The sequence below is a fragment of the Phaethon aethereus genome, assembly GCF_964289735.1.
Source record: "Phaethon aethereus genome assembly, chromosome: 18".
NCBI classification, from domain to species: Eukaryota; Metazoa; Chordata; class Aves; order Phaethontiformes; family Phaethontidae; genus Phaethon; species Phaethon aethereus.
The window spans coordinates 13,802,280-13,826,293 of record NC_138594.1 but is presented as its reverse complement, the minus strand read 5'-3'; the positions used below and the strand labels follow the sequence as shown (position 1 = coordinate 13,826,293).

Here is a 24,014-nt window from a genome sequence, read left to right as displayed (position 1 = left end):
CCCAACTGAATGGGTTTGATGGCCGGTGCCCTGGTGTGAGGCACTGCAGACATGTGCACTCACACTGTGCTGTGCTTTGCAGGCTAGTTCTCCTGGAATAGGGCAGAGGATGCTCAGCATCCAGCAGGAAAGGCAATAAAACCACTAAGGGCCCCTCTTTCCTTCTGCAGAGCTGGGTCCCAACGGCACAGATGTTGCAGCATGGCGCTGGGTACCCCCTGGGCTGACACTTCCCCCAAGTGCTTCATGGAGGAGCAGATTGCATCAGTTCCCCTCTGCAACTCCCCGTCACAGTTACCCCCACCGCAGCCTCTGCTCGGTACCAACGCTGCCGAGGAGGGGCTGGCTCCTCACTGGCAGCCCTGGGTGCAGGGCTTTTGGCCTCAGCTGCTTCCCCTTCAGTTAGATTATCTGCTGGCCAGGCTTTGTATTTTTGTAGATGCAATAGCAGAGTGGGCCCCAGGGCAGCATGCTGCCACTCCCCCCATACAGCTTCTGACCACATTAAACACCCCACGAGTCCTACTCACACTTCCAGTGCATTCTCTTGCTTTGTATGTGCAGGGGCTCTGAGCAGCTGAGGGCAGGTTCCCATTCCTGGGGTGCAGGAGCTCCCCCAGAGCTACAGGCTGACAGGGTGCTGCTGGTGGGAAGGGAAAGGAAAGGAAAGGAAGGGCAGACTGTCCCCAGAGAGCCAGGGAGACCCACGCTGTGCTCCATGAGGGCCGGCTGCTCCCTAAGGGCCGGGGAGCTGAGTGCAGTAACAGGCCAGTCAGCCTGCAAGCCGGGCAGGCTGCAGTTGGTGGCCGGGTTTACCAAGAGTCCAGATCATCCAGCAAGTCCACAGTGATGAGGCAGGTCTGAGGTCAAGCTGGGAAGCCAGTGGGTCAGGATCGGTGGGCCCATGGCTGGGCAGGACTGCAGCTGAAGACCAGCATCCCCCAGTACAGCAGGGAAGGGAAGGAGGACTCAGGGTTGAGCTTAAATAGAGCCCCAGCCCTACGGGTGGGGGCCCAGGTGAGGCCGGTCAGGGCTGTGAGGGCTGGCAGCACCCTCAGGGCCCTGTCACTGCCGTCCCCGCGGGGCTGGCCCCAGGGACCCTGCAGGAGCGGTGCAGGCAGCTGCCCTGCTGCTGCCCAGCCCAGGGCCCGGTCCCAGCCCTGCGGTGGGGAAAAGGGCCCGCGGCAGCGGGCAGCCCCTCGGGCAGCGGGCAGGGCTGGCGCTGCCGGCACATGGCACGAGGGGAGGGCTGCCTGCGGTGGGGCGGCTGCCAGCACCGGTACCGGCTCTGCCCAGCCTGCACAGCAGGGCCTGTTCTGCACCCCGGCACACGTGTCCCATCCCGGGACCCGTGTCCCATCCCCGGACACACAGGCCATCCCGGGAAATACGGCCCTGTCCCAGGACACGCGGGTCCAGGCGGCACCGAGCGCGGCGGGGGCGGGCCGGGCGCTGGGGGCGGTGCGGGGCCGGGGCTGGTGCGGGCGGAGCTCCGCGGGCCGCGCCTCCGGGAGAGCCGGGCCGGGCCGGGGCCGGCGCCGCCGTCAGTGCGGGCGGCGGCGGCGGGGCCATGGCGGAGGCGCAGGAGGGGCCCGGGCGGCGCGGCAAGCGGACCGGGGCGGAGGAGCCGGCGGCGGCGGAAACGAGGCGGGCCGGCCGGCGGCGGCGGAGGTGGGCGGCGGGCCGGGATCGGGGCCGGGCCGGGATCGGCGCCGGGATCGGGATCGGGGCCGGGCCGGGGCTCCGCGGGGCCCGGCGGGCGCTGGCCGCGGTGCTGCCCCGGCCCGGCCCGGCGGCCGTTGCCAGGCCCGGCCCGGCCCTCACCCGCCTCCCGGGCAGCTTCCATCCGGCGGCGGAGCCCCTGGGAACCACCGTCCTGCACGACACCGTCAGCGCCCGCCCGCAGCCCCTGCCAGGTGAGGCACCGCGGGGAGGGCGCCCGCTGCGCCCCCGGGTCCCCACCGGGGCTGGGGCCGGGGCTGAGCCACACGGGCAGCGCTCCCCGCTGACCCCGTCCTCCCTCTCCCCACCTGCCCCAGCGAGGCACTTCGACACCAGGACAACGGAGCCCATCAGCTTCTTCTTGTCTGGCCTGGAGGAGCTGCTGGCCTGGCAGCCCGACAGCAACGACGACTTCAACGTCTCCGCCGTGCCGCTGGCGAAGCGCCAGCCCCCGCTCCACAGCAGGAGGCCCCGGACGCTGGTGTGCCATGATATGCGCGGCGGGTACCTGGAGGACAGGTACGTGCTGGGCGGAGGGCAGATGTAGCAGCAGAGCTTTACATCACGAACCCCAAACCTCTTCTGCTTGATTTGTTTCCTGTCAGCTTGGCCGCAGGAGAGCAGGGATGGAGGGGTTTAGCTCTTGGCACCGGAGCACGGTGACCTTGCTCGGGCCAGCCCTAGCCAGGGTCCACAGGGGTGGCTCAGTGCCACAGCTCTGCCCAGCTCCCAGGGCATGAGTCAGGCTCCTGCCCAGCCCCACAGCCGTCTGCCGGCGTCCTTCGCGCATTGCCCAACCCTCTTCCCTCTCTGCTGCTGCAGGTTCATTCAGGGCTCAGCCACACGTAACCCCTACGTCTTCTACCACTGGCGGTACATCGATGTCTTCATCTACTTCAGCCACCACACGGTCACCATCCCGCCTGTGTGCTGGACCAATGCAGCACACAGGAACGGCGTCCCCGTGCTGGGTGAGGGCAGGGCTGGCTGCAGGAGCGGCGGCTGCAGGACCAGGCCTGAGGGAGCCCCAGGGGTGTGGTGGGTTTGTCAGGGTGTGCAGCCAACGCTGCTCTTGCCGCCTCCCCAGGCACGTTCATCACGGAGTGGACGGACGGGGAGAAGCTGTGCGAGGCATTCCTGGCCGGTGGGGAGGAGGCGTACCACGCTGTGAGCAAGCAGCTGGCCCGCATCGCCCAGCACTTCTGCTTCGACGGTTGGCTGGTCAACGTGGAGAACACGCTGAGTGTGAGCCGCTGTCGCACCCTGCCCACCTCCCTTCCTCCTCCCCTGCCCTCACCCTGCTCCCGCGTGAGGCCCCTCGCCCACCCCGTGCTGACCTGTCCCTGCTCTCTCCTGCCAGCCGGCGGCAGTGGGGAACCTGCCCCCCTTCCTGCGGCACTTGACGGCGCAGGTGCACAGCGCCGTGCCGGGGGGGCTGGTGATCTGGTACGACAGCGTCCTGCAGAACGGCGCACTGAGATGGCAGAATGAGCTGAACGAGGAGAATAGGTGAGGCCGGGCCCTGCCTGCCCCCACAATCTTGCCCAGGCAAAACCAGACCTGAGCGGGAGGCATAAGCCCACCCCAAACCCAATGCTTGAGGGCTGTCAGGGCATGGCCTGCACAGCCTTTGGTGGGATGGTGTGTGGGGACAGCCGCAGCGTCCGCCCTGCCACCCTGACCCTCGTCCCCAGGGTGTTCTTCGACGCCTGTGATGGGCTGTTCACCAACTACAACTGGAAGGAGGAGCACCTGGAGCGCACGCGCGGGCTGGCCGGGCTGCGCCACACCGACGTCTACATCGGCATCGATGTCTTTGCCCGTGGGGACGTAATCGGTGGTGGCTTCAACACTGACAAGGTGCGTGCGTCAGGGCCAGGCCAGAACGGGACCCTGGGCCTCCCCCGGCACAGGGCTCTGAGCTCCCAGCGATGGCTGTGCCGCGCTGTGCCATGCGGTGCCATGCCAGGCTGCTAACCTGGGGATGCAGTGGTGAGGAGTGTGGGAACCTGGAACTGCTGGGCTGCCAGCCACGCATGGAGGGGGAGCTGGGAGATGCCAGTGCCGCAGTCCCTGGAGAGGGAGATGCTGCAGTACATCCCCATGGTATTGTCCTGCCCCACCATGCGGCCAGCGGGACCTGAGGGAGTGGAGACAGGGCAGGTGACAAGGTGACCACCTGGCCCGGCCTGTGCTGCTCACCACTCATCTCCGCAGTCCCTGCGCCTGATCCGCCAGCACGGCCTCTCTGCAGCCATCTTCGCTCCTGGCTGGGTCTACGAGCACCTCGGGGAGGAAAACTTCCTGCACAATGAGAACAAGTGAGGGCGGCTCGGTAGGGCGGGGGCTGTGGCAGGGAGATGGGCCCGGGAGCACCCCAGCCCGGGAGGGCTGCTGGGCGGCAGGGCAGGGCTGCCGGGAGACCGTGGCTGCCTGCTGGGACCAGGCTGGCCCTGCTGTGCCCCGGTTGGGGCAGTGCCCCATGCCATGCCTGGGCAGCGGCTGTAGCAGGGGTCTCTGCTCGGACACCCACCTTTTCCTCCAGGTTCTGGGGCTCGCTGGCTGAGTACCTGCCCACGCACAGCATCTGCACGCTGCCCCTCACCACCTCCTTCAGCCTGGGCATGGGCACCAGCAGGTTCCTGGCTGGGAAGGTGAGTGTGGGCGATGGCTTGGCTCTGGCTGTGCAGGGGTGGGCTGGGCAGGGGGGGGTCCGTGCTCCTGGCTCCCCTCCTGGCCCAGCTTAACCTGTCCTGCAGGAGGAAGAGGCTGGTCCCTGGTACGACCTGAGCGCGCAGGAGATCCAGCCCCTCTACCCGGAGCGTGAGGGCAGGCTGAGCACCAGCTGCTGCCTGCAGGACGCCTGGTGCGGGGGCAGCTCCCTGAGGGTGCAGGGGACCATCCCCCCTGGCGAGGAGCGCGTGGCCATCCGGTGAGTTGGGGGGCGAAGCCCTCTTGCCACCTCCTCAGCACTGGGCTGGTGCCGTGCCGGCATGGCATGACCCACGTGGCCCGGGCAGAGCTGTGCAGCCCCGGGGCCTGGCGGTGAGCGTGCCACGGGGCTCTCTGCCCGCACTGCCCAGCAGACCTAACCCAATGCATCTTCTCTTTCTCTCTCTCTCCTCTCTCTCTCTGTCTCTCTCTGGGTGGATTTGGGGTCATCAGCCTTTTCTCTTTGCAGATGCCGGCGCCCCCCAAGCTCTTCCTGACACTTGTCTACAAGCTGGAGGGGCCACACCCCGACGAGTTTGCAGTTGCGCTGGAGCTCACCACCTGGGACTCGGGTACCTGCCACGAGGGCAACGTCACCTCCCTGCCTGGTGAGGACCCTGCCCCTCCCCGTGCTCTCTGCAGCAAGCACCCGCTGCAGGGCACCGGATGAACTCAGACCCTCGCCGCCTCTCCTGACCCCACTACCTCCGGCAGAGCCCAACAGCCGGCACCACCCCCGGTTCCTCCCAGCACCGCCACCCGCCCTCGCCAAGCTGCTCGCCACCTGTGACCGTGGCTTCCACGGCTGGACCAGCCGGTGAGTGCCCTGCTGGCACCCTACATCCGTGGGTGCATGGGGGCAACCCGGGGCCCTCCTGCACCATGCCCGCCCTGCCCCTTCGCTCTCAGGTGCTACGAGCTGGACCTGCAGGACTGCAGCCTGCGAGACCTGTCCCTGCTCATGTCCCGCCACCAGGCCAGCCCGCAGGAGACGCCCTTCACCTGCCTCCTTGGGGAGGTTCGGGTGAGTGCCCACCGCTGCCGGCTGGGACCCACCCACCCCAGTGCTGCCCCATGCCACCCTGCACCAGGAGAGCAGGAGGGCGCCCGGTGCTCTTGGCCCTGGCCCCGATGGTCCTGTGGTTCCCTCCGCAGGTGCTGGATGCAGCCAGCGTGGCGGCCTCCCCGCCGCAGGTGCAGAGCCTGACGGCATCGCAGCTCTGGTGGCGTGAGGGCCCCGAGGTGGAGCACCTCTCGCTCAGCCTCACCCTCCGCTGGGCCTTCCCACCCGGTCAGGCCAGCTGCTTCCGCGTCCTCAGCCAGGGTGCCCGCTGCCGCCAGGGCCAGTCGCCACTGCAGCTCCTGGGGCTGGCACACGCCTGCCTGTACCGCGCCGTGGGCCTGGTGGTGCCGCGGCCGGCGGCCGGGCAGTCCTGCCGGCTGGAGCTGCTGGTGGAGCCGGTGCTGCGTGACGAGCTGCCTGTGGACCCCAGCGGCTGGGGGCGGCTGGTGCTGGTCTACTCCGAGCCAGCCGGCGGCACCAGCTGAGACGGGCATTAAAGGCAAGTGTGGTGCAGCACTGCGTCCGTGTCTTCTGCGTGCCGGCGGGGGGGCTGCAGGCGTGGGGCACAGCAGAGCCGGTGCTGGGGGGCCGAGAGGGTGGAGGCTGCATTTTGTTGTTCTGGTTTGGTGGGTCCCTCTTCTCCCACCCCATGGCTGGGCTCAGCCCTTGCCACGGGTGCCTGCTGGGCGCTGGCCGGGGCCCCCAGTCCCAGTCCTGCAGCCCTTGACGCAAGCTGCATGCACCCGGGCTGGGGACACCTACCCGGAGATCCCCCCAGCCCCATGTCTGCTCACCTCAGGGACCAGCCCGGCGTGGGTACGGAGCCACCAGCACCAGCTCCGCTGCGGCACTCAGCCGCAAGGAGCAGCCCAGCGCGGGCGGCCACTGTGCCTGTCCACTATGGACCCACCCCAGGGCTTGCAGGCAGCGGCTGCGCCCATGCTGCCTCCCCTGGATATTTTACGGGGAGAAAGAGAAAATTTATAGCAGCAATTATTTTCTCACAGTCTGGTGAGCAAGCAATTAGCGGGCAGGGAGGCAGGCGAGCACGCTGCGCAGCGGGGTCGCCCAGCCCCAGCTCCTTCCAAGCGCCGGTCCTGGTCCCACAAACAATGCTGGCTCCCGGTCAGGAAAATTAATATGTCAGCAGTTAAGCTGCTGGTCCTCTGGTGGGGGACTCGCTCCAAAATGAATTATCTGACATTTTGAAAAATGAAGGGCTCGGCACAGCCAGGGGAGAGGGCTCCTGCCGTGCTGGCATCCCGCTCCCTCGCTACGGTAAGGCTGGGGGCCCTGGTGGGTTTCCCCCTTGCCTGCTGCAGGCTGCAGCCCCCTGCCCAGCGACGAGCCCGGACAGCCAGACCTTCTGTGCCAGCCACGGCTTCGTGCCCCCATGCCAGCACCCCAGTCAAAACCTGAGTCGCCCTGGTTGAAGAAAGAAATCTTTATTAATAATTTCAATAATAATAATAATAATCCTCGTAATAATAATAATAATAATAATAATAATAATAATAATAATAATGTTTATTAGAATGGTCACACCTTTGAAGCATACAGGATGGGCCAGCGCCAGCCTGCGCGCCGGCGGCCGGTGCAGGGGTTTGCTGTAAGAAGAAGCCAGTACAGCGATGGAAGGAGCTTTGTACAGGGGTCGCGGGGCCGGGGCGGCTGGGGCTATGTACACGGGGAATAGAAAAGGGGGAGCTCGTTGCTGGAGCGTCGGGGGCATCTGCAGACTATAAAGTGAGGTTTGAGGAGTGGCGGAGCCACGCGGGGAGGGGGGATGAGCGCGAGGCCGCCCTGCGGGACGGGGCTGCACCCCGGGGTGGGCTCCGCGGCACCTCGTGCCAGCGGGCACTGGACCGAGCACGCCAGCTGCTGCAGACCGACCCTGGGGCTCGGACTGGTGCCCACGGGCGACGCCGGCCCTCAGTCCTGGGCGATGCAATGGCCAAGACCCCGCACCGAGGGCTGGCGGTATCCCGCTGTCTCTCGGGCAGGGACGGGTAGCCATGAGCGTGTCCCGCACCGCGGAGCCGGTGGGAGCGGGATCCGGGCAGTCCTCCTCCAGGCTCAGCGCAGGGGGCTGCGAGCAGCATCAGTCAGGGTTGCTCCCTGCACGGTAGGAGCCCCGGGTACGTCAGCGGATGGAGAGGAAGGGAGGGAGGGGAAAGGGATCGCAAGCAAGTTGCAAGCTCCTCTTAACAAAAATTCCCTTTAAAAGGCAGAGGCTTGTCCCCCTGCAACACCCAGTGCCTCAGCAAAGCGGCTGCACTGCTGCCCTGGCTCTGCATGAGAGCCGAGGCCTTGCACACTCGACACACTGATGACCGGCAAGCGCCGGAGCTCGGGAAACACAAAGCCGAGTTCCCACCCTGGCACCCAGTCCCCAGAGCCAGGGAAGGGGTGGCGTGCTGCAGCGCTCCGCTGGCACCCCCAGCGCCGCTGCGCCGGGACGGAAAGGAAGACGTGGTGCCCAGGCCCTGCGTCTGGGCGGGCGGAGGTCCCTCCGGACGCCCCCGCGCTCGGCGGCATGCCGGCTCTCCCTCCCTGCCGCGGGCTGCGGGGCCGGGGCGGAGAGGGGCCCTTCTGGCGCGTCTGGCCGGTCCGTGCTCGCCGCGGCGCTCCTCCGGGACTCGCTCGCTCGGTGCGTGTGTGGACAGTATGGGACTTTCACTTGGCTGTTGCCGCTTTGCTTTTTTTTTTTTTGTTGCTTTGCTTTTAATTTTTTTATTTTTGATTTTTTTTGTGTGTGTGTGGATTTTTTTTGCCCTTCCTGGTCCCAGAAGGAAACGGCTGCGGTTTCACTACAACAGAAACAGAGAGGCAGGTCTTTCGCTGGAGTGGCGTGCGGGGCAGCCTGGCTGAGCTACCGGCCAGGGGGGACGCGGGCGCTTGCCTGACCCCCCAAGCCCTGCACTGCGCCCCACGCCTGCGCAGCCAGCCTGTCTCACCGGCGCTCCTCGGCAGAGCCGCGCAGCCAGCCCAGAGAAGCGCTACTGCCCGGGGGCCTGTCCTCGGGGTCCCGCGCCCACCCCAGCCCAGCTCTGTCCCCGAGGAGCGTGCAGCAGCCCCCACCGGCTCCTGCCTCTCCTATGGGGGCAGAGGGGCTGCCCCGGGGCCGCCGTCGGCGCCTTGCCCCCTACGCCTGCCGGCAGACGAGCCCTCTACACCCCCAGCAAGGGCAGCGCCCACCGAGGGCTCGGGCTCAAGGGGAGCTGCCCGGGGAGCCCGCGAGCCCGGCTCCGGGAGCGAGGTGCTGCTGGGGCGAGGGCCAGCCCTGCTCCCTGCGGTCCCCAGGGGTGCCGGGGGCAGGGGCCGCTCGGCAGCACCGAGGCGCAGGGCTGCGCCGGGGCAGGCGGACGGTGCAGGAGACGCGGCTGGGTGGCAGGATGGAGCGGCTTGAGGTAGCCCTACAGCGTGGGCTGCCGAGGCTCAGCGGAGCCCAGCGCCAGCCCCAGCCCCAGCCCCAGCCCCAGCCTGCCCGGGCAGCGCCCGCGGTTCCTCCAGAGGCTCGGCCTCGGCTCTGTCTGCCTGGTTTGGTTTGGTGCTAGTGAGCAGCCAGTGCTAGTGGTGGGAGGGGCTGTGTCTGTCTTGCTAGTAGGGAGTGAAGCGGCTGTACCCTCCTCGGTATAGACTAGCCTGCAACATCAAAGATGAAAAAAAAGCCAATCAGTATTCGAGAGAGAGGCAAAGCCCAGTTCTTCCCTTTTTTTTTCTTTTTTTTTTTTCTTTTTTTTTTTTTCCTCCTCTTTAAAATCACACCAAATCGCTTCTGTCCTTGGGACGAGAGGGGCGGGCAGGGCCAAGGGTGCCCGGCGCTGCCGGGATGCTGGGATGGCCGCGGGTGCTGCCTCGGGGCAGGGGTGCCCTGAGCCCCAGCGCCCTCAGCTCAGCACCAGCTGCCCTGGGACCACCACGGCCAGACCTCCTCCTGCCCGCAGGGACCGTGGCAGAGCCCGTCCCTGTCCCTCGCTAGTGGCCGTCCGGCGCCAGGAGTGCCAAGGGGCGCTTGGCAGCCCAGCACCAGCCAGGGGTGGGGGTGCTCAAAAAAAGGAAGAAAAACATAGTCGGGCTTTGACATGCCACCCATGAGTGGAGTTTTTCATCTTTGATGCTGGCTGTGAAGCTAGCTGAGAGTCACGGTGAGCGGGTGGGCTGCAGGCGCTGGCACGCACGCGCGCTCCTTGCGCATGGCCACGTGCCCAGGCCTGGGGACACAGCCCTGCGCCGGGGAGGAGAAAGGGGCTCCCGGTCCCCAGGCAGGGCCCCGGGCGCTGCCAGGGCAGCCGGACTCGGGGGCAGCTGGGCCCCCGGGAAGCGGCATGCGTGGGCAGCACTGCGGGGCGCTGCCACCGGCCGGGAGTAACAGGGCGCGTGGGGTGGAGGCACGCGGGGGGGCTCCTCTCTTGCCTGCCTGCTGACAGAGCCAGGCAGGGGCTGCGCTGCTCCTGCTGCCGCCAGGTCCGGGCTCGCCCTCCCACAGCCCCCACATGTAGGGCTGCCACGCACCCCTCGCTTGTCCCCACACCCCTCGCTTGTCCCCACACCCCTTAGGCTCCCTGGGCTGCCATGCCAGGCCCCCCTCCCCAGGCTGGCTGCAGCTCGCGCCGGGAAGCAAAGAAAGGCCGCAGGGGCTGCTCTTACCATGGTGCCGATGCTGTACGTGGCAGCGGGGCCGATGGTATGGTGGTATGGGTCTGCCGCTGCATACACTCTGCCATAACTAGGAGCAAACACAGCAGTGGCCATTAGTGACTTGGGTCAGGGTCTCGTCTCCCCTCAGCAGCCCCCTTCCTGGCTGCTCCTTCCCCTGCTGCGCCTGGGAGCCCCCCGGGACCTCCCCGCTTCTCCCTGCCTGGGCGCCAGTCCCTGCCAGCCCAAGCCCAAGGGGAGTGCAGGGGCCCTGGTTTGCAGGACGCCCCCATCGTGCTTGGCTCCGTCCTCGTCCCGTGGGGCACAAAAGTTGGGGTGTGTCAGACCAGGCGGTGCAGGGGGTGAAACGGGGCTTTCCCCCGCCGGCAGCAATGCCTGCGGCGCTTACCTGTCGCTGTACGCTGCCGCTGCCGCTGCGGGCTGGGCATATCTGTAGGCGGCGTAGCCCCCCTGCAGCGGAGGGAAAAACTGCTGTCAGGGAGGGGGCAGCACCCGCGGGGGGGGGCTCAGGGGGCCAGGCCAGCTGGGCACCCCCTGGGCACTGCCATGTGGCAGCGGTGGGACCCCACGGGGAAGCGGGTGCCCATGCCACCAGGCGCATACCAGCCTCATTACCATTCCCCCGGGGCTTTCACAAACATTAACCTTAAAAAATTAAATTTCCAGAAGAGAGAATGTCACCTCCCTGATCCCTTTAATGAGATGTCACGTTAGATAAATCCTTCAGCTGCCTGCCTGAAATATCACCAGTGGCTTCTTAAATATGGAGGTTAAATGCTGGTGTAAGACAGTGCACCGGCGCTCGCCGAGGCCATAAATCCCATGCGGTGCTGGCCCTGCGAGGGGCCTGGCCGGGGGCACAGGACCCGGCGTGGTGCCACCCCGCTCGCTCCGGTCCGCGCTCCGCCTGGGCTGCAGCCGCCTTCCCCGGGGGAAGGGGCTGGCAGCGGGCAGAGCCCGACGCAGAGCTGCCCGGTGCCACTCGCCCCTACCCCGGCAAGGGTCCCCGGTGCGGCCCAGACCCAGGCATGGCACTTACGTAGATCTCGGCTCCGTAGAACCCGTCCTGGTAGACGACCCTGCAGAAGAGGCAGAGGTGTCAGAGCCTGGCCTGCGTCACCAACCGAGAGGGTGAAGCCGGTGACCTGGGGGAGCCGATGGGCGAGGAGCGGCCGCCAAGGCTGCCCGAGGGTGCTGGGGAGCAGGGCAGGCACGGCCGGGGCTGGGACTCCCGGCAGGGATGTGGGGACGGGCAGAGGGCACGGCCAAGCGCAGGGGCTGCCACGGGGATGGAGGAGTCTGGGGCACGATCGCTGCTGGGAGCACCGAGCAGCCACAGATCGCCGGGGCCGTGGCCGACACCGGAGTGGCTGTGCATGCCGGGAGAAAGAGTCTTTCTATTAAACCAACCAACGTGTCTGGAGTAACCGTCCACGCTCTGGGGCACAGGAGGCTGCTGAGCACATGGGTCACCCCGAGGGGCAGCAGCCTGGGGGGTTTCGCAGAGCCTGAGGCCAGGCGGGTGCTGGGGGAGCTGCAGCCCCCCCGCAAAGTGCGAGCCCGGCAACGCCGATGCTGATGGCAGCAGAATCGAAGCAACGCAGCAGCAAACGGACCCCCTCCCCGAGGCAGACAGTGGCCCCCACTTCCCGGGTACTCACGCGCCGTAGGCGGGGATGGGTGGTGGCGGCGGCGCAGCCCGGAAGGTGTTGTAGACGGCGCGTCCTCGTCCCCGTAAGTGGGCCCCTCGGTAGGCCACAGCCGTCCCCGTGGCGGGGTACGGGAACCCCGTTACTGCAAGAGGGAGGGGACAAACGTGGGCTTTCCATAGCAGCTCCCGACAGCGCACGGCTGGGACCCCCGCAGCCACCGCGAGGCATCCCATGCCAGAGCATCCTCTGTCCTCCGGGCACGGCCCCACGGGGACACTGGGGCAAAGGGATGGGGCGGGGGGAGCTGTGCATGCAGGGGTGCAGGAGCGGGGAGAGGGGCCGGGGGCTGCTCACTGCTCAGAGCAGTAGCAGGGTTGGACATGGTACAGAGCCGAAGCTCAGGGGGACCCACGGCAGGGCCAGCCCCAACTAGACGTTACCTGCGTAGAATTCGGGGCCATAGACTGCTCCCACCACCGGGTTCAGCTTCCAGCCTGTGGACAGGGAGAGCCGGTGAGGTGGGGCCACGCTCCCCCCGGCACGCTCCCCCCACCCCCCAGCTGGGCTCCGAGGGGCCACAGCTCCCTGCCCTGCGCAGCTGCAGGACGTGGGGTGCCCCGGGGGGCTGTGCCCCCACAGTGGGCAGGGAGTGGCTGCTCTCGCATCTGCCCAAGGGCGCGGAGGGCGTTTGCTGCGGGAGCTCAGCGGCAGCCTGGCAGCAAGGGAGCGCGGGTGCCCGCGGCTGCCCCTGCCTGCCGCAGCTCCGGCTCTCCTCGCGCTGGCCCTTACCGTTGGTGTAGGGGTTGGCAGCCTTCTTGTTCGTCATGACCCGGGCCGTGGCGTTGTTCACCTGCGGAGAGAGGGGACGGGAGCTCAGTGCCTGCAGACAGCGGGGCTCAGTCCAGGGCCCGCTCGGCCGCACTCGGTGCGCGTCACTGCTGCTTCAGATGCCGGAGCGAAGGACGCTGGCCACATGGGGAGATGTGTCTCTGCCCTCAGTCACTCTGCTGTGACACAGTCCTGCCCGCACCCCTGCCCAGCCCAGGTCTCCCGGCTCCTACCCCGTATCCAGTGACGAGCGTTGGCTGGGCTGGTGGCCGATGCCCTGACCACTGCAGTGCCACGCTCCGGCTGAGCCCCAACAGACTGCTGCTGGGCTCAGCCGCCTCCCGTCCCCACCCCACGCCTGACCCAACCTGCAGGAAGGACGCGCTTCCAGCAGGAGCCCGGGTCACTCCTGCAAGCACCCGTGAGCTCCTGCCCGGCTTTGTTGGACCAAGTTCTCAGACAGGCAGGGTCCATCCACGGGGCACTGCTGTGCCCTGCCAGGCTGCCCTTCCCTGTGCTCAGCACTGCCGGGGACGTTTGCATCCCACTCCCTCTGCCATGTGCTGGGCAGCACATTAGCTGCTCGCACAGCGGGCTCAGGAGCCCCGTGCAGCACCCTTCCCTCCTGGGCACAGGGGAGGTGGGGATGGCACATGGAGCAGAGAGCCCCTCTCCTCCCTGCAGAGCTCAGGGCAGCTGCGCGGCAGGCATGGGGGCTGTGGGCAGCTGGCATCCACCAGACCCCTCTGTAACCGGCAAAACGCAGCCAGAGCCCGGGCCAGTGCCCCAGCTCTCCCCGCACACAGGAGGTTTGTTTGAGCCAGGCGGTCCTTGCACCAAGTGATGATCTCCCCGGCAGCCCGCACACATGCTCTCGTGCTGCATCCACGGACGTATGCACACGCTGGGCAAGCCTCCCCTGGGGCATGCGGGGCTGGAGCAGGACCCAGGGCTGCCCTGAAGTGCCCCTGCCCCGGCTGCCCCTGCCCGCAGCCCCCAGGCAGTTCTGCCCTGCCTGCAGCCCCCGGCAGGAGAGGGCCCCCGGGCAGGGTGGAGGGGACACACGCACACGCAGGCACGGCACTAGCACACTTATCTGAGCACCTCAATCTTCCGGCCCTCTACGATGGTGCCATTCAGCTTCTCCCGTGCCCGGTCGGCATCTGTGCTAGTTTCAAAAGTTACAAACCCAAAACCCTGTGAGCAGAGGAGAAAAGGAGAAAGAAAGAGACAGAGAGACAGAGAGAGGGTGCGGGGACAGAGAGAGAGAGGGGGTGAATCAGGAGAGCTGGCGCAGGAGGTGAGGCTGCCGCAGTGCAGAGATGGAGAGCCCGGGCCGCGGCCCCCGCTGGGTCCGGGGGTCCCGGCTGAGGCCCCAGCATCACCCGCGAGCTGGGAGAAGAGTCTGGGAGAGGGGCACAGAAAGCGGGGAAGATACAACAGACACATCCACACACAGAGGAACACGAGCTGCCGGTGCCGGGGGCAGAGCGAGCCCTCCCCTCCCGCTGGCGCTCGGGGCGCAGGGACCCGCACGGGCCCCCCAGCTGGCACAGGGCAGCGGGACGGGGCTGCCCCAAGACGGCGTACCCCGTGCCTGGGTCCTGTGGGGCAGGAGAGGAGGGGGGAGCGGGCAGAGGAGCCCCCAGGCCTCTCGGCTCCACCTGGCCTCCTCCCTGGGGCGTGCTGTAACGGCGCCGGCCGCAGGCAGCACCCACCTTGGAGCCCCGCTCATTGAAAATGATCTCCACGTCCAGGATCTTCCCGAATTGCTGCAAGCAGAGAGAGCAGAGGGGTGAGCACCCGCAGAGCCCCCGGCCCCACGCCCGCAGCTGGGGCTGCCGGCACAGGGCTCTGCGCCTGGCTGGGCCAGGGACAGGCAGGGGGCTGCCCCGGGGCCCAGACCGGGGGACCCTTGGTGCCATGCAGGGAGAGCCCCCGCCCCTCCCACGGCACCTGCTCTTCCAGGACTTGAGGAGTCTCCCCAAAATCTCACCAGCCTGCACCACTCTGAATCCCAGTGAGGGCTGGGGAGGGGACAAGGGCTCTGCCGTCACCCCCCCCCCCACGCATGGGCCTTGGTGCGACAGCCCGGCTGTTAACCAGGGTGCAAATCCTGCAAACCACTGCTGCCGGCCAGCAGCGGCAGAGGGGCCTATGCCCTGGGCTGGGCAGGACAGGCCCTCGGGACAGGACAGTGCCGGGGTCCCTGCGGTGTCACAGGGCAGCACTCGAGCGGAGAGCAGCGGGATGCGGTGGCCGGACTCACCCCAAACATTTGCCGCAGGTCGGGGTCCCGGAACCGGAAGGGGATGTTGGAGACATGTAACCTCTTGGGCTGCTGCTTGTCTGTGTTGTCTGAGGAGTGTAGCTGCTGGCTGTCTGTCTGTGCCGCCTCGTCTGTCTGCTGCGGAAAGCCCCGCCGGCCGTCAGCCCCCGGCCTCGCCAGCCCCGTGTCCTTCAGCGGGGGTCCAGGCTCAGGGACCGTCCCCCGGCCCTGCGCTTGGCCCTGCCTGCCCCCAGGGACACCCCGGACCCTGTGGTGCCCGAGCTCCAGGCAGCACCTCGCAGGTCTCCTGCCAGCAGCCGGTGCAGTGCAGGAGCCCCACTTTGGGGAGGGGGCACGGAGGGGGGTCCCGGCGCTCCCTGCACTGCTCCGCACAGACCAGGGAGCTGGGGGGATGCTGGAGGGGAGCTCTGCCTGGGGTGTCGGGGAAAGCCCAGCCTGGGGAACCAGCCATCGGCGCTGCCTGCACCTCCCCGCCTTGGCCAGTGCTGCCAGCGGGGTCAGGGCATCACCCACCCCAGGAGTGCTGCCGGGGACCTGGGGCACGGAGAGCTGGGGGGCACAGGGCGCATACCCAGGGGAGTCGGGGGCCTGGGGGAGGGTGGGGGGTGACCCACCCCAGAGTCGGCCAGCATGCGGCATCCTCGTGCTGGCCTGTGTGCCCCTGGTCAGCCAGAGGCACAGTGCCCGGGGGCCGTGACGGTGGCACACAGGTGTTTTCAGGGCGGGGGGTGGCAGACCCCGCACGCGGGACTGCTGCGGGCGGGCTGGGAAGTGCTCGGCTCAGCATTTTCCCGGCGCTGCGTTACAACCCGTAATTGAAGCTATCTGGTGGGAAGGCAGCCAAGCAGGTAGATTACAACTGATTAGAAATGACGGGGGGGCTGTGAGGGAGAGAGCTGGCGGCCGCGGCGGGGGCACCCAGCCCGGCACCCCAAGGCATTGCGGCCAGGCGAGCGCTGCTGCCCCGGCACCCCTCCTGGCAGCTCCAACACTGCCCTCGGACCCCCGCCCGCCCCCCCAGCCGCCACTCCCTTACCGGTACTGTCTGCGTCCCTGCTATGGACTGTGTGCTGGCGTCGGTGCCCGGCTGCTCGGCGTGGCTCTGTGCTGGTGTGTAGAGGGTCATGGCATGCTCCGGTACTGTGCTTTGCCCCGAGTAGTCCTGTGTGGGGTGGGGGTGCGGTGGCGCGTACTCTGCGGGGATCCCGTTCTGGGGGGGCGGGGGGTACTGGGCCGGGGGGTAGGGCTGAGCCATCGCGTCCGGCGGAGCCGTGGCGTCCTGGTTACCCTGCCGAGACAGTGGCACCATCCCCCTTAGCCACCGACACCCGGGGGTGCGTGGGCTGCGACCTGCCCCGGGGAGGGGTCCTGGTCCCCGCAGCCAGATCCAGGCCCCCCAGCCCCACCCACGCCCCAGCCCCTGATGTGTCCCCCTGCCAAACCCTGGGCTGTCTCTGTGCCGTGGCAGCTCCCGGGTCGCGTCGCCCACAGCCGAGTCCCCACCCTCTCCCGCTCCGGAGCCCTGCTGGGCCGGTGCACTGGGGCTCGGGCAGCGGGAGGACGGGGCTGCCTGGCCCAGGCACCAGCAGTGCCGGGGCCGGGGCGCCTGGCGTGATGGGGGGCTTAGCTGGGGGAGCCTGCGCCTTGCCCTCTCCTCAGGGAAGGAAACCAGAGCAGCCCTCGGCTTGGATCCCAGCGCAGGGCAAAGCCAGGCCGGCAGCGTAGCTCCGCGGCGGCTGCACGGCATCAGCACCTGCAGGCAGCAAACCCTGCGTCCTGGTGACGGCGGTGGCAGCCAAGGGGAGCGGGGCTGGGGAGGCAGGGAGGGGCGTCTGGGGAGAGGAGGGATGTCGATGGCCCCTCGGCAAACACCAGACAGGCATCAATTAACTGCGAAATGTTTGATTAGGCCCGTTGCTCTATCGCAGCCGGCCTGGCTGCCCTGGTCGAACGGGGCGAGCTGCACCTGCGCCACAGGCCCAGGGCTGCGCAGGGGCTGGCGTGGGGCCGGAGGGACAGCGTGGGGCTGCCAGCCCATGCCTCCCCTGCACACCCACACCCGCTCACCCTCTGTCCTTACAGCCCCGCGGCACCCATGGGCTCTCCCCCTTGCACGCGCATGTGCCGCACCCGCTGCCGCACACGGACGCCCACCACGGCGCACGGCAGCAGCCCCCGCCGGCAGCTGAGCGGCTGCGAACGCCTGAGCCAGCGCGTGGGGCCGCGCCGGCAGCCCCTCGGATGCTTTACAACCTGCTGCAGCTGCCTCTCGCCCATGAAATACATCTGTGGCTCAGCCCGTGGAGACAAGCTCCTTAATTGTGCGTGCGGCCGATTTACGGTGTGGAGGGACGGTGGGGGGCGGCGGGGGGGCTGCGCTGCCAGCCGCTGTCCCCTGGCCAGCAGGGCCGTCGCGCCTGCGAGGGAGGCAGCGGAGCCCGCGCCAGGGGCACGGCGGGGACCACATGCAAACCCAGCGTGAATAATCCCGCTACAGATCTGCAAGTCACTGGCGGGCTCGCCAGCGCCTTCCCGTGCTGACTCAGCTGCTCGGGGATGAACCAGCCAGACGCACCTGCCAGCACGGCCCGGGGCTGCCGGTGCTGCAGGATGGCGGAGCCCCATCCCCGGCACTGCCCCTGCGCCGGGCAGCTGGGGCAGCGCGGCTGCAAACCCCACCTTGCAGGCCGGAGGGCTTCCATCCTGCGCTCAGCCTGGCCCCGGCCGCTGAGCCCGAACGGTCACCGCGGTCACCCTCCCTGCCTGCACCCCTGATGCCCAGTGCCCGACCCTCCCCGCCTGTGTGCATGGAGCCAGCAGCCGGAGCCGCCTGCAGCACTCCCGCGTGCTCTGCGCCGGACACTTGTCCTTGCCGTCACCATAGCCAGCATCAGCCGCCGTCACAGCGGGGACGAGCACTGCTGCGCAGGCAGGAAGAGCCGGCGGGCAGCGGGACGCAGACGGGTGCCGGGGTGGGGACCACCCCCACCGGCTCAGGTCTCAGGCCCCGCTGGCCCCTCGCCAGCCCGTCCCGACAGCCACGTTCGTATCTGTTATTAATTAGGGCTGTCGCAGTGCCTGTCAGCCCAAGTATTATTTCATTAGGTTCCCCTGTTTTGCTGCTCGCTGTCGCCGGGGCTGCTGGTGCTGCAGAGGCGCAGATATCAGGCTCCCAGTGCCTCCCTCCTGCCAGCACTGCCCGTCCACCCCGGGCGGGGACGGGGCTGCTCGGCTCAGTGGCGGGGGGCTGCCGGGGACGAGGGCCCCGCGGGGAGGGGGACGGCAACAGCTTTGGCTGTGTGATGCTCTTTCATGTCATGGGGAAACGGCTGCTGCTCGGCTCCGTGCCCCGCGCTGCCTGCGTCCTCCCCTGCCGGCTGCTCTGGCCTGCCTGCAGCGTGGGAAAAGCCCCGTTCCCGGGCAGCACCGGCCCCTCTGCTCCTCCCAGGAGGGTTACCGGGGCCCTGGCCCCACAGCAGCCCCTTCCCTGGGTCCCTCCCTGCACCGAGTGCCCGGGGGGCCTTGGGGACCCACCCTTGCACCCCAAGAGAGGCAACCAGACAGCACTCCCAGCTCGGGGTGCCCAGCTGCGCGGGGAGCCCGTGGCACGGTGCCGGCCCAGGGGTGCCAGGGACAGGGGGCTCTGACAGGTGTCCCTTGCTCACACACCGCACGCCCCTCCCGGGGGCACCGGGGACGCTCCTGCATGGTGCTTTTTGGGGCGGCTCTCCACATTTGCATTAAAAGAAATTCTGATTATTAATGGCCCGTGGCCTTCATTTAGTACATGAGACAAGAGATCAGTGTGGTGCCCGAGACCGAGCGCAGAGCAAAGCCGGCAGTATTTATCATGGCACGGGGGGCAAAAGCAGCACTCCACCACCCGTGCTGCCCGTCTGCCTGGGCAGAACGCTGGCAGGGCTGAGGCACAGCCCTGTGCCAAAACACCAAGGCCCCCGAGATCACAGCAGAGGGGCTGGGACGGGGACCTGAGGCCTCCACCGTCAAGGGGACAAGTGGCTCTGGGAAGCGCGGCACACGCTGCTGCGTCCCGCAGGCTGGCGGGCGTCCCGCTCCTTCCCGGCTCCTTGGCAGAGCACCGCGCCGAGGAGCCCGGGGCCAGGAGAGCCCCCCGAGAGCGGCTCCGTCCAGCTGGCTGTGGGATGCTGCTCCCTCAGCCCAGCCCTGCGGGGCAGAGCCGGTGGGACCCCGAGATCCCCAGCGGGGCGTCCCCTGCCCTGCCCGCTGCCCAGCCCCATGCCACCAGCCCTGCAACAGTGGCTGCCGCAGCAGGCAGAGGGTGGATATCATCTTTAGCTGATTAAATGTCCCTCATTAACGAGTTTCTTTAATTAATGAAGTTTTTTTGTTTGCTCCACTTGCTTTCTCCCCACCGCACTCTGCCTCCTCAGCACAATCCAGGCCATTTCCTTTCAAGTCATTTAGCGCGTGGGGCCGGTTCCTGCCGACGCCGCACTTTGGTGATTGTGCCTGTCAGCTCGGGGCTGACGACGCCATTTTTAACATTTGCTCCTTTTTAAGAAAATAATGCACCAGGAGCCCCCGAATGCAGAAGACGCGTCTGAGCAATTAGCCGAGCGCAGAGCACCCACGCTAATGAGAGGGCACCTGCTGGCCCCGGGCAACCTGCAATGTGCTGCTACATCTCGCCCACGATGGGTGTCCTGCTGGCACGGTGCGAAGGTGCAGTGCGCGAGCTCCCAAGTTACCAACCGCTCATGAGCAACCGTCACCCACCGCCACCCACCGCCACCCACCTCCGGCTACGGACAGGCAGTAAGGTGGCCCCGCGGTGGCCCTGCAAGGCCAGCCAGCGAGCCGTGCCCATGCTCAGCCAGAGCCTCTGCTCGCACAGAGTCACATCTACAGCCGCCCGTCCTGGGGCCGCTCCTCTTGCCTGCAGCTGCGGCAGCCACAGACATGGCCAGTTTCCTCCAAAAGCCTCGTGGCCATCTCGCCGCCTCGGCCCAGCCAGCCTGTCCCCGCTCTCCCCTCCAGCCCAGGGCAACCCCCAGCCGGCCAGCTCTGCCCGCCGCCGTCCCCCGCTGCGCACTGCGCTCAGGCCAGTGCTGCCAGCACAGGGGGCAGGGGCGGTGCGGCACCCCCAGCGTGGCACCACCGGCTCACAGCACACATGCAGCCCGGCTGGACAGCAGCGTGCCAAGCCCCGGAGCAGCCCAGGAGGGGGCATGGTCCCGTCACCACGCTCGTCCCCACCGCCAGTGAGAAGGGACCCCCGAGAGCAGCACGCACCAAGGAGCCCACAGCTGCGGGTGTCCGTGAAGCAAAGGCAGAGCAGATCCGTAGGCAGCCACGGGCAGCCAGCCCAGCTCCGGTCCCCGATGCCTGCGGCGGTCCTGCTCCTTCCACTGGGAAACTGCCACCCGCCAAGGGGTGCAGCGAGGGGCCGGAGTCCTAACCCCACCACAGCATCCAAGGAGGCCACCAAGGTGTCCCTCCAAGCTGCAAAGCCTCACATCCTGCAGGCAGCGCAGGCAGCGCAGGCAGCGCAAGCAGGCAGGTAGGCAGCAAGCGCATTACCCTGACCCAGACTGGCTCCCGCTTGCTCGCTCACCGTCAGGGCATCCCCTCGCCCTCGCGGCAAGACAGCCCGAGGTCAGAGCTGAGCAAGGAGACGGGTGCTGAGCAATTCCCCCAGGGCGCTCGAGCCTGCCGCTCTGCCTGCGCCGGGGCGGCCGCTCACTGCTGCAACAGGTCTGCAGCGTGCGGCTGCGGCGGGACCCGCCGTGCCTGCCAGCGGCACGTGGAGCTGGGGACAGACCGGGGCAGCGCCCAGGGAAGCCGAAGGGAGCACCCGCCCTCGCGCCCGCTGCCTCGGAGCAGAGCGGCGCAGCAGTGCCGTGCTGTGCCAGGCAGCAGCGACGGGCTCAGCAAATGCCCCGGCGGCGGTGGGAGGGTCCTCGCTCGGCCCCACGTGCCCCTCAGGCGCCCAGGGGCCACGCAGCCATGCCGTCACCGCGGGCTGCTGCGAGGCCATGCCCGGTGCGGCTCATCTGCGTGACAGCCACAACGTCCCCGCTTCGATCCAGCTACTCGCTCATGCTAATGACTGTCAACATGAAACAGAGGCCGTGAAGGGGAAGAAAATTACTCCCTGAAAAGGAATTGACTGATCCCCATCATTTCTCAAGGAATCACTGACCTGTGAATATTTCATTACCCAAAATGCTGCGCCATCCATACAAAGCAGCGCGCCCAGCCCCGAGCAGGCACCAGCCAGAGCCCTGGGCTGCAGCGGGGGAGCAGGGTCGCGGTGCTCGCCGCGGGGATGGCCCCGGCCCCAAGGGGACAAGTCCTGCCTGCCCAGGGGCCGGTGGGAGGCGGCGGCGGGTCACTTTTCCTCCCCAGGATGGGGCCGTTGTGGCCCCACAGAGAGCTCGGGGAGGGCAGTGGGGGAACCACCCCCCGGGGAAGCCGCCATGAAAGGAGACGAGCTGCGGAGGCCAGAGGTAGCAATCGCTGTGGTTAATGCCTTCATCACGGAGAAGGCAGGGCTCCTGCCAGGGACGCTCAGAAGGGACGCTCTGCAAGGGGCAGCGGGGCTGGAGAGAATAGGCAGGACCCAAGGGGCAGGAGCAACAGCGCATGAGGAGGAGGAGGGAGGGGGAAGGCAGGGCAGCCTGCCGGCATGGGAAAAAGACCGTTTTTCCAAGCTTCCACACACTGTCCCGGCACCTTCTGCCCCCACCCCTGTGCCAGGACCCCGCAACAGGGCAGCTGCCCAGGGCAGCGGGGCCGACGCGTGAGCCCCCGCCGGCAGAGCCCGGCTGCCTGCGGCTGCCAGGGCACGGCCAGGGCCAGAGGACGCTTCCCCCCTGCCCGCGGGAGCCCGGCGAGGAAGGCCACGGCAGCCGGCGGCCACGCAATCCCCAGCGGGGATGGGAGCGGGGAACCAGCCCGGGCGCAGGCCTGCCCGTGCACCCCGGCTCCTCCCGCGCGGGGCGGGGGGGAGCAGGGTCCGGCCCCGGCTCCGGGCTCCGCCAGCCGGAAACTTCGAAGCTGAGGCTGCATGAAATATTCATGAAGTAAATGGTGCAATTTCATCTGCATTCAGCCAACTTCATGTATATTTCAGAGTATTATGAAATGATAATGTTGTGTAACTGAGGCGAGACGGGGGTGCTTGGGGGGGCTCCCGGCCGCCCCCCGCATACGCGTGGCTGACATCTCCCAGGCTCGCATCTACCCGTGCGGCCGCGCCAGGGAGGGACCAGGCCGCATCACTGCCAGAGACGTGCCAGGATCAGGCCCGCAGCGGGCGGGAGGACCGCAGCTCTGGGGCACGCGGCACTCTCCTCCCTCCTGAGCGGAGCCCGGCACGGCCAGCGGCGCCGGAGCTCACCCGCAGCAGCTCCCACGGAGGCTCCAGGAGGGCAGCAGCCAGGCCGGGCTGCTGGCACAGCTCTTCCTACAGGCACGCCAGAGCACCGCGGAGCCGGCGTACGCAGCGCTGGCCAGGATTCCCAGCAGCGCCGAAAGGTTTGGGACAGGCGGACGCACGAGCCACAAGCTTGGCTGCGGAGCCCAGCGACGGGCTGGAGAGGACACGAGCCCGAGCTACCCGCTGCTCCTGAGCCCCGCAGACACCGGAGCATCCGACACGGGGACCCACGCGCCACGCGGCTCTGCGCAGCAGGGTGACCAAGCCACGCCGCAGGCTGACCTGCCTGACCTGGCAGCTGCCTTCTCCCCGCCGCTGGCAGGGACTGGGGGCTCCGGAGCGGGGCCGGCAGCTCCGGAGCAGGGCTGGCAGCGGCTGCTGCTCTAGGAAGGGCTGCAGGGTCCCTGGTGCACCGAGAGGCACCGAGGGGCTCTGGAGGGGACAGGGCACCTTCGGGTGGCCACCACAGCCCAGGCAGAGGCAGGCAGGGCCTGCAGCGGAGCAGGCACCTTCCTCCAGTGGTGGGGCCACGCGCCGGCAGGGCTGCGGCCCTCCCCAGGCCCTTGAGCGGGTCCCGCTGCGGGTGGGGGGAGGCAAGCAGGGGCCGGGATGCCTGGCCCATTGCAAGCGCCCGAGAGCTGGGCTGCCGGCACCGGGGCTGCCGGCTCCCAGCCCTGCCCCAGGTTTTGTAAGACAAGTGCAGGCGCGGTGCTGGACTCGCTTCCCCAGCTGCTACCGGCACCTGCCGAGAGGCTGCTCCTGCCTGGCGACCAGTGGTCCCGCCACCAGCTGCCCCCCACCAGCTCCCGGGCAGGGGCAGCCCTTGTGCCGCGCTGCCGGAGCTACTGGCAGCCGAGCTCAGCCCAGCCCAGCCGGATCCAGACAGCTCAAGACACAGCGAGCAGCTGGAATAACCACCACCTCCGCCGGCCCCTCGCCCTGCCGGCGAGCACCACGCTGGTGCCAGCCGCCATCCCTGCACCCTGCCCCACGCGTGCAGGTCCCCCAAGAGCCCAGCCAGCCCTGTCCAGACCCCGGCCCCACTCCTGCAAAGCCCTTTGCACGCGGGAGCCCACCCGCCGCCCCTGTCACTGTCACGCTGCTGCTGCGCTGGGGCTCTGGCACAGCCGCACGTGGTGCTCGCTCACGCGCAGCCTCACAAGCACGCGCATGCTCGCACCGGCCAGCGTGGGTGCTCGGGGAACCACGGACCCGCGTGTGCGCTCGGACAAGCTCTCTCACGCAGCCCTCTCTAATAGGCAGTCAGGAGCATAATTTTTCCTCTAATTACATATTCAGCACTTCTGAGAAAATGAGATTTTGGTAATTCAATTGGACTGAGAAGCAGGGCTATAATAAAATGAAATTTGTAACAATCGCGCAGTTAAATTAGTTAAATGGAGAGGAAGGAGCTGTGGAAAATTGACCCCTTGATCTCCTAAAGACTAATCAGACATTTGAACTGAGTTGTGCTAACAAAGCCCCCGGGGTGTTGCAGCGTCAGAGCGAGGGGAAACCAGAGACGCCACAAGGGATGAGCTGGAAAACAGCCGGGACCATGCAGTGCTGCGGAGGGGACACCCGCGGCTCCGGTCCCAGGGTAGGATGGGATGGGTTCGGTGCGGAAGGTGCCAGGGCACGATGCCGGTGCCATGCCCTCTGCAG

At 67.8% G+C, this 24,014-nt stretch overlaps 2 protein-coding genes across 2 annotated transcripts; one reads left to right on the top strand and one right to left on the bottom strand.

Annotated features, from left to right (window-relative positions):
- Positions 1-1,570: 1,570 nt before the first annotated feature.
- On the top strand, positions 1,571-5,982 carry ENGASE (endo-beta-N-acetylglucosaminidase; the record flags this gene model as incomplete). The annotated part of the gene is made up of 14 exons (XM_082008003.1): positions 1,571-1,671; positions 1,840-1,916; positions 2,040-2,241; positions 2,545-2,693; positions 2,810-2,967; positions 3,083-3,231; positions 3,417-3,582; positions 3,940-4,043; positions 4,268-4,376; positions 4,482-4,654; positions 4,888-5,042; positions 5,149-5,251; positions 5,344-5,458; positions 5,590-5,982. The coding sequence occupies 14 exons, from the start codon at positions 1,571-1,573 to the stop codon at positions 5,980-5,982; spliced, it is 2,154 nt and encodes a 717-aa protein (XP_081864129.1).
- A 3,115-nt stretch (positions 5,983-9,097) lies between these two features.
- On the bottom strand, positions 9,098-16,740 carry RBFOX3 (RNA binding fox-1 homolog 3; the record flags this gene model as incomplete). The annotated part of the gene is made up of 11 exons (XM_082008367.1): positions 15,963-16,740; positions 14,906-15,043; positions 14,355-14,408; positions 13,741-13,833; positions 12,598-12,658; positions 12,249-12,302; positions 11,818-11,950; positions 11,196-11,235; positions 10,545-10,606; positions 10,148-10,226; positions 9,098-9,142 (listed from the first exon to the last, which is right to left on the bottom strand). The coding sequence occupies exons 1-11, from the start codon at positions 16,671-16,673 to the stop codon at positions 9,098-9,100; spliced, it is 1,470 nt and encodes a 489-aa protein (XP_081864493.1). The 5' UTR covers positions 16,674-16,740.
- Between the last annotated feature and the right edge of the window lie 7,274 nt (positions 16,741-24,014).